This window comes from Apteryx rowi, unplaced genomic scaffold, assembly GCF_003343035.1.
Source record: "Apteryx rowi isolate R43461 unplaced genomic scaffold, aptRow1 scaffold_873, whole genome shotgun sequence".
Lineage (NCBI taxonomy): Eukaryota > Metazoa > Chordata > Aves > Apterygiformes > Apterygidae > Apteryx > Apteryx rowi.
The window spans coordinates 32,913-41,716 of NW_020451175.1; the positions used below are offsets into that span (position 1 = coordinate 32,913).

General features: G+C 37.8%; 1 protein-coding gene across 1 annotated transcript in view; it reads left to right on the top strand.

Moving 5' to 3' along the window:
- Positions 1-6: 6 nt before the first annotated feature.
- The window catches only part of COG2 (component of oligomeric golgi complex 2), a 39,775-nt gene continuing 30,977 nt past the window's right edge, over positions 7-8,804 (top strand). The window contains exons 1-6 of the mRNA XM_026090705.1: positions 7-79; positions 2,748-2,909; positions 3,695-3,760; positions 4,785-4,865; positions 5,454-5,557; positions 6,900-7,017. Coding sequence (XP_025946490.1) covers positions 8-79; positions 2,748-2,909; positions 3,695-3,760; positions 4,785-4,865; positions 5,454-5,557; positions 6,900-7,017 — 603 coding nt within the window. The 5' untranslated portion in view covers position 7. The remainder of the gene's footprint in view (positions 80-2,747; positions 2,910-3,694; positions 3,761-4,784; positions 4,866-5,453; positions 5,558-6,899; positions 7,018-8,804) is intronic.

Consider the following 8,804-nt stretch of genomic DNA (forward strand, 5'->3'; position numbering starts at 1 on the left):
GCCCGGCATGGAGGGGAGGAAGATGAACCTGCCGCGGGGCCCCGACAACCTCTGCTTTGACAAGGACGAGTTCATGAAGGTGGGCCGGGGGCGGCCGGGGGCGCCGCGGGCCCCGGGCCTTGCGGGGGCAGGCGGTTACGGCGGCGCCCGGGGCCGGGGCCGGGCTCGGGCTCGGGCTCGGGCTCGGGCTCGGGCTCGGGCTCTTGGCCTCCCGCCGCGGCCTGGAGTACTGCAGCCAGTACTCCGAGTCTCTTTTTCTTTTTTTTTTTAATATAAATCTGTGCCTGAAATACAGAGAAGATCCCGAGGGGTTCATCTGTCCTGTGGGTTGCTGCTCCGCGGTGCCTTTGCTGGGGTCCTCGTAATGCTTAGTTTTTATTGTAGACTTCGAGTAACGGGTTGTGTAAAACATTCTTTACTGAAATTGATGGCAGAAGCCCGCGTTGGAATTGTAAAATAAGAGCTAATGATTTTTAATACGACATCTTTAAAGAGTCTTTCTTGCAGTTTTCTCGGGAAACTACAAATCCTTGACCACCAATGAATTCCTACGAATAAATCTGAGAAGCTGTAGCCCTGTGTTCTGCTCTGTGCCTTTTATTGGAGCAAAAGGGGATTTTGGTGTTTGAAACTCTGGTTAAATAAGCACAAAAGACTGCATCTTTACAACTTATAGGAACTCCAAATCATTAGGACTGATTTCTCTATTTGAGCAAGATAAGTGAGGCATTTATGCACCTTTTTCAGTGTTTCAGGTGAAAAATTGTGTAGTTTTACTGTAATTGTCCATAGAGATGACAGAAATGTAGAATTTCAGGTTCCTGGGGCATGCTGATTCAGGGCTGTGTGCTTGCTGCTGCAGTCAGAAGCTATACAGACTACCCCGTTATTCAACAGTGGCTGGAGGCCTGTGGTCCCACTCGTGTTTTAGTCCGAAAGCTCTGGCAGCATTCGTGATAGACTCCTGAAAACCTGTCCCATGCTCTGTGAAAGCAAAATCTGGAAGCTTCAGCTGAATTTCAGGTCTCAAGCGTTGTCCATGCCTCTAGCAGGAAGTTTTTAAGCACTGCGGACTTGTAGACTCCTGAATCAACTGCTTCCTGACCTGTAGAAGTCTGACAGCCTGGAAGCTCTTGGGCCCAGGGTATTGCAAGGGATATTTGAAGGTAGTTTGTGTGGTGAAGCTGCTGCAGAGCTGCAGTCTTAGCTGGTAGGTGAGCTGGCAGGCTGTTTGCCGTAAGGTGGTTTTTGTTGTTATTGTTTTCCTTCTAGCAGAAGATGCACTGAAAGTGATAGGCTTCTCTAAAATACAACTCCTCTGACAAATCACTATTTTTCATGAAAACTGGTTCACATGAAGAAAAATTTACTTAGCTCTTAATACTTGCAAAGACTATAATGCAAAAATGTGGACTCACCAAATTTTTTTGCAAGTGGAGAAGAGGGAGAATTTTGGAGTAAATTATAGTTACTTGGAAGTTTGTGTGCAAAGGAACCAGAAATTTTTAGTAGTTCCTGTCAACAGTTTATGTGAACAGTAGACCTAAAAGATAGTGGCAACGTTTTTTATGCTCTCACTGTGGTTTCCAGTGTCAACACTGATAGTATTTGAACAAAGGGAAGGCATAGTTTCCATTTAATTTGAAAGGAAAACAAAGCTTTAAGTGTGCCCTCACTCTGACTTCACCTGCCAAGGACTCAAAAGCAGTAGATTGGTTTTGTTTATTTGTTTTGTTTTGTGCAGCCTCTGTGTTACTAGAAGAGGTCTGCTTTTTTCCAGTTAAGTAGCGTTGCCTGTCTTTCTGGCAAAAAGTGTGCAACTGATAATAAAGTTGTTCTTCTTGGACAGGTATAACTTCCAGTTTAAATTGGGACCATGGATCAAAGTGGATTTAAAGATTTGGAGATCTTTATATGGAGCACAGATTTTAACAGTCATTCAGCACCTTCTATGGTACTTGTTGATTTGTTTTTTGAGGTCTTTTCAATGCAACACCAAACTAAAATCCTCAGTAATACCAACTTTGCACTCTGATATCAAATGTTGGCTATATTAATAAATAAAATGCTTATTCAGCTTGAGGGACCTCTCTGCCAAACATTTTCTGTACAAGTCTTGAATGACTGTATTTGTAGTCCTGTTAAACATGAATTCTTTACAGTTGCAATGATGCCTTTCTTGTATCACAGGCTAGACTTTAATTAGGAAGATTTGATAGTATTGCTTAAGAAAAAAGAAAGCTTTCATTTCTGCCTTAAATCTGTGAGGGATCTGTATTTTCTGTGAGAGGTGGTAAAATGCTTGCCTTTGGGAAAGGGTAGACTAGGGTATTCCTCTAACTTATACTGTACAGAGCATTTAAAAACCTACATTCAGCCTCAATATTCACTGAAAAGTAATCTCGATGTTATCAGAAGTAAATCTGTAGTGCTGCAAGATAGGTTAGATCTGGGAAAATGTGTAATACTTTTAAAATCTCACTGAGGTCTAATAGTAGGCATTTTGCACCTTGCAGGAAAACTGGCTCTTGTTTCTAATAATGCAGTACAGTATAAACTGGAAAACAGTATCCTTGCTGGACTAGGAAGCTGTTAGGACTTACATATTTTATTGTTCTTGGACTTCAAGTCAACTAATCAGTTTACTTGCATATCAAACACTTTTTTCTGAAGGGAAGGGGTCATGCGTGTTCTTGGTTTGAACTTTTTTTATTTGCATCCTTCTCTGTTTCTTGTTTCATTTTCAGCTGGATTTCGATGTTGACCACTTTGTATCTGACTGCAGGAAACGTGTGCAGTTGGAGGAGCTCAGAGAGGATCTGGAGCTCTATTACAAACTCCTTAAGACTGCCATGGTAGAACTCATAAATAAGGATTATGCTGACTTTGTTAATCTCTCAACAAATCTAGTAAGTGTTCTTAAGTTGTACTGTGTAGTTCGAACTTCATGTGTTTTGGTGTGATTTTTATTTTCCATGTARAAGCACATGGCATTTATTTTGGCATTGTTAGATTTAAAAATTTTTTTAAACTGTAGCCCCTTGCATTGAGAGAAACTGTAAGACCATACCTGAAGAGCTTAGCTTTTGTGCAAAACTGCTGTTGTCCCATAATAAATTTTAGATGAGTGCTTTTCATCTTAAAAAGATTAAATTCATTATGAAGGTAGATCTAAGGCAAACACTCTTTTTTCAACTGGTGAGAGTTATAAAACTTGAATAAATCATTAAAATTGAATGTCAAAGATACAAATATGCCCATTCCAAGGGATTCTTTTAGGAATCTTAAAACTATGTGGGCTGTAGTAAGTTAAGGAAAAAAAAAATCTGACTCACTCGACTGAGAATTGTAATTCCTTTTCAGATGAAAGTGACTTGTCCACTGTATCTGCTACTCTTTCACTCCAATTTATCAGGTTATACAGGGTCAAAGACTGAGGTTTATCATTTTTATTGGAAGATAAATTTCATAGGTCTAGGTTTTCTTTCATTTTTGCCTTTGTGCGACAAACAGTCTGATTTCTTTATGCCTCCATTTGAGGCATTAAAARAACATATTTTTGCATTGTACTTAAAACTGAAGATTGTATAAAGTGGGGTATCTTATCTCAGTTCTTTTTCAGTATCTATAAAATGATAGGCTCTGTCAGTAATTCGCATAGAAACTTAAATTTTTTTTGTGGTAATTTCTTTAGGTTGGCATGGACAAGGCTCTTAATCAGCTTTCAGTACCCTTGGGACAGTTAAGAGAAGAAGTTATGGTATGTTCAAAACAATCATTATACACGGTTTGGTAAACTTCACATCACTTCCATATGATACAGATGCATTCTTTATTCATGTTAATAATTATTTTAAGGAACTTTTCATTGAAAATTAACCTCTTAGTGAAGGTAATGAGAGGTATTGTGCTTTCAAGCAGGTGTAGTAGTGGTAAATTCGCATTCTCTATAGTGCCTTCCAGTCAAGAGTTAAAGGATTCCTTAAGTATGTACATGAATGGACCCTTGCAAGATAAGTCTATAGACTCTTTAATATAGAAATATTAAAACTATTTTAATACTTGAGTAACTTAAAGATGGTGCTAAATAAGCAAGATAAAACACACACTTTTTGCTCAGTTGTGTGGTTTAACCATTAAAGATCATCCTCTTGAAGACCTTTCTCATTCTATTTCTTTCTTATTCTTCCACAGTGGCTTGAAATTAGTGAAGGGTGTTTCTTGATGATCTTTCTCTTTGCAGCTGGTTCAAAGGGCTGTTTGTTGCATAAATGTTCCTTCAAAATATCTCAGCCTTGATGTTTAAAACAGAAACATTTCTATGCTCTATGCACCTATTTTATTATGTGAGAAATCTACTCTAGATCCTATTTATAACTTTAATTTCAAGGCCTAAAATCATGTTTGTTTTATTGGCTGGTCTTGTATGAAAGGTAAATGTACGGTTTATTCTCTGTAAGTAACTAAAATAACAATTTTGGCTGAAATATTGATACTCGTGGTGGCAGCACTTTGGGAACAGATTATACTTTCAGTTATTTTATCTTATTTCTGATCTGTTCACTTTGAGGGAAGTTGATGTACTGCCTCTTTTATTTCTTCTTATTAGTCTACCTTTGAGTGTGTTTTGGAGGGGGGAATAATTAAGTAGAAAAATGGCAGTATGTGAGGACAGGCAAATATTTTAAGTCTTTGAAGTTAGAGCTTAGATTTTGAGTTAAGGTTTTTAAAACTCTTCTCCATAATGGGAAGACAGCTTTTCATACTGAAYTTCTCTCTTACAGAGTCTTAAGTCATGTGTCAGTGAAGGAATTCAAGCAATAGATGATTGGATGTCTAAACAAGAAGATATTAGAAGAAAAAAGGTACAGCAGGCAAATGATTGCCTTGAAAAGGTCCTATTAGGGTGACTTCTTAAAATTTCTTTTTCATTGGTTTAATGGCAAAAACAAAAGTTCTAGGTTGTCTAGATGCATACTGTGCAGGGATTTTGCGTTTGTAAAAATAGTTATTGAAGTTTTGGTTGGCAGACTTATTTAGTGTCTAACTGATTGTAAATCCGTATTTTCTTTTATTGACCAAAAACGTATAGGTTTGGTTGGCTTTTTTAATTTTAATTGCTCTTTTCTTCCTACTTGTGGTGGTGTATAGATTTGTACATTGTGAATGTAACTGAAATAAAAGTTTAATTTGGGGGCAGAGGGCACCTAATGTTGGTCATTCTGCCTAACTTGGAATAACTCAGGGATAAAAACAGCTGTTCTCCAACCATGGCAACATTGTTTGTGGGCTTTTATGGACCTATATGAGCAACACTAACTGAGACATGATTCAAATTGGAGGGACAGAGCTTACCCCAGCAAAATAGAAGTCAACCAAAAAACCTTTGGAGTTATTGGGTAATATACCTGGGATTGAGGTCAGACATTAAAAAAATCTTTCTTTAATTACAGATGTGTGTTCTGAGACTTATTCGTGTTATTCAGTCAGTTGAGAAAATTGAGAAAATTCTACATTCCCAAAGCACTAAAGAATTCTCCTCATTAGAGGGAAACAGGTACAAAAAAAAAAAAATCAGTTTTGTTGGTAACTGAGATTAACTTAATTCTGTAGTATTGTTGTAGTGGAACGTACAAACATTAGGTTTCATCTTTAGATGATAACTCTATGATGGAATAAGTGACTATCAGTTTAATACTTTTCTCAGGTTTAATCTTCTGCAAGCTGGTTATTCACAGAACACATCACCTCCAAAGTTCTGAATTATTTGAGGTGCACTCAGTGATAATGTGCACTTTTTGAAGTTAGCTTGCAGTGATTTCCCCCCACACACACACATAAAAGTCACTGATTTTGTCAAGTCTAATGTACTTTCTACAGTCCTGCATATCCACAGTTTATTCCAATGTTGTTTCAAAGTAAAATGTGAGATAGCCCTTCTTGTTTTCTCTGCTTATATATAAATGAAATGACTGATGCAAGAATAGTCTGAGGCTGGCAAGCCACACAGGCAGTACTTCTGGCAGAAGAAAACTTTTGTGACAAATGCCGGTCAGGCTCCAAGTTTTGTTTAACAGCTTCATGGAAAGTATCCTCTCCCTCCACCTTTGGGGAGGAATGGAAGGTTTTTTTCTGCCAGTTTTGGAACTGATGCTTTAGCTATGTGCTTGAAAATGTTCACCTGGCTACAAATAAAGTGCAACTTATGATGGAGGAAAAAGACAATTTCATGTACTCATTTGAACGTGAAACTGTCTCTGGTGCTCTTTAGTTCTCTGTACTGGACCACGCAGTAATGAATGAGGGAGATGGGCAAAAGAATAGATTAATATCTAGAGGGACAAAGCATATGCAAACCTTTTCAGGCAAGGTGAGGCACTTCGTAGAATCAAGTTTGGAAGCAAGATTGTACTTGAGCGGCTTAAAATTTAGGGTAATTACTGACACTATATAGAAGTGAGAAGGGTAGGACTGTTTCTCTAGAGATGGCTGTCATTAATTTTTCCCGTGTGACAGGGAAGGGAAATAAGAAGCAAATCTGGATGGTGAAAAGCTCTTACCACAGTTGCTCAGCTTTCTAAAACTGGCTTTTCATATGACAATAAGCAACACCATCTCTTAGAAAACGGTGCTCTGTGCTGCTGAGGCCAGACCTCACAGCTTCTGCTTCATGCATTTCATATCTATCTAGATACAGAGCAGGTCTAGTCATGTAATCTGGAAGAAACAGATTGTTATTTTATGACTGCAATAGTACCTTTATAATTAGAATACCAAATATTTAGACTAAACCACAAAAATTTGGGGAGAGCATTATCTATCTGCTTCAAATAAAAGGGAGTTGATTTGAAAGGATCTTACTGTGTGTTCTCATTTTGCATGTATCATCTCTGTTCCAGCCCACTTTTAACTGGACAGGTTTTAGAGCGAATTGCCACAGAATTTAACCAACTACAATTTCATGCAGTACAAAGCAAAGGAATGCCCCTTTTGGACAAAGTGAGACCAGTAAGTATTGCATAATAGTCACCTTATCACTCAYGAGATCAAGCAAAAACAATATAATTAGCAGACAAATGTCTATTTCCATAGAGTTTTATTTAATTAGTTTATGGGGAAAATGAGTTTCAAGAAGGTTTTTTGTCATTTGACTAGAAGTGTTATTTCCTCTGAGTGTTTATGCTTTGTTTCCTAACTTTGTTAGGATAAATAACATAGGATAAGAGTAGGAGATAAAACATGTATTTTTGTCAGCCTAATATGTCTTGCATTATTGCTGGTGAGGCCTGGTTCTAGAGGTTTATGTTGTTCTTGTAGCTGTCCTGTACAGACCAGAAAATAAATGATGGAATGAGCCTACTGAGTGATGAGAATTTATTCAAGTTTGTCTTTTGGTGATATTTGCTGCCTAACTCTGGGTACCCAAGCCAGGAGACTCATCTCTTTTTAATAACTGTCTACTGTGAAAGATGAATTGGTGCTTTCTCCCCTCCTCCCCCTTCCCTGTTCATTCATTGGAGAGTGGGAACTAGGGAAGACTAGTGCTTAAAGGTTGGCAGTATCAATATTGCGAAATAGAGATGGGGTAATACTTTAAGCTGATTAGCATGGAAGCTGTCATTCTTGATGGCTTTCTGAGCTAGTGAGGTACTTCATCATTCCAGTTTTTCCTTATGTGCGTATGCCTGTTGACAGTCTAAACTTGTTTCAGTTGAAGACTTTGACAGTACCATTTTGATTTATGGACAGTTCACAAGACTGTTCTGGCCACTGATTTATCAAGCACAAATGGTAACAGGACTAAGTGTGAGCAATAGAGTAGTACTTATGTTGGGAGGATCCTTGATGTTTCCCTGCTGTGTTACTTCCTTAATGACACTCACCAGGACTTCTGTCCTGTACCTGTTGTTGCTAAGGATCATCAGATCATAATTTTCATGAGTAGTAAGTAGTTGAGTTACTGGCTTCAGATGTTCAGAATGGAGTCTGTGATCATTTAAAAAACAAAAACAAAAAAAGAAAGAAAAAAAATAAACACTTTAGGGTGGATGAGCACAATGCAGTATACAAAAAGACACTGGAAGATTTGACTGATTAAACTGGTAGCTCAACTGTAACTAAGCTAATATGTGATGCTGAACTTGCTTCAAATACAGAATTCTAATGGAGTGACACCGGCCAGGAGTATATCTGTAGATAGTGTAGCAGTGAGTTGGAATTAGTGGAGGAGATGTTGCAGGAGATCAGGAAARATGGTTAGCTAACCAGAATATTTATTAACAAAAGCAGCTGTTTTGCAGAAACCAGAGACAATCTAATGGCATGTCATTTTTTGTCAGTGTAATTCAATGTCTTTGTTTTGCAGTAATGTGACAAGTAGTGCTGGGAACATGCTGTTACTTTAGTCTTTGACCCTGAGGGATAAATGCTACAGTAGTTATTTCTGGTAACTTACTGAAAAGCTTTTGTGTATTAACGTAGAGAGTGGTGAACAGGGAACAATTATTGACCTATTTCTTCAGTATAAATGTGACCTTAAGTTACCAGATAACTTTCAACATATAGAGGAAAATAACTGCATTTTTTTATTTAACTTATTGTAATAAATACTATGTTAAATGGCACCTGCAACCCCTTTAGCTTGTTTTAATGTTCACTTAGTAGTGACAGTTATCACAACTTGTGTAACTAATTTCAGGTTTCAATTTTCAACTGAAAGGTATTTCCAAAAGAGTTTACTTCAGTGGTGATGGCAATGCTTTGTTTGTGTGTGCGTGGAGGGGGTTGTTTTTTTTTTTTTTTTT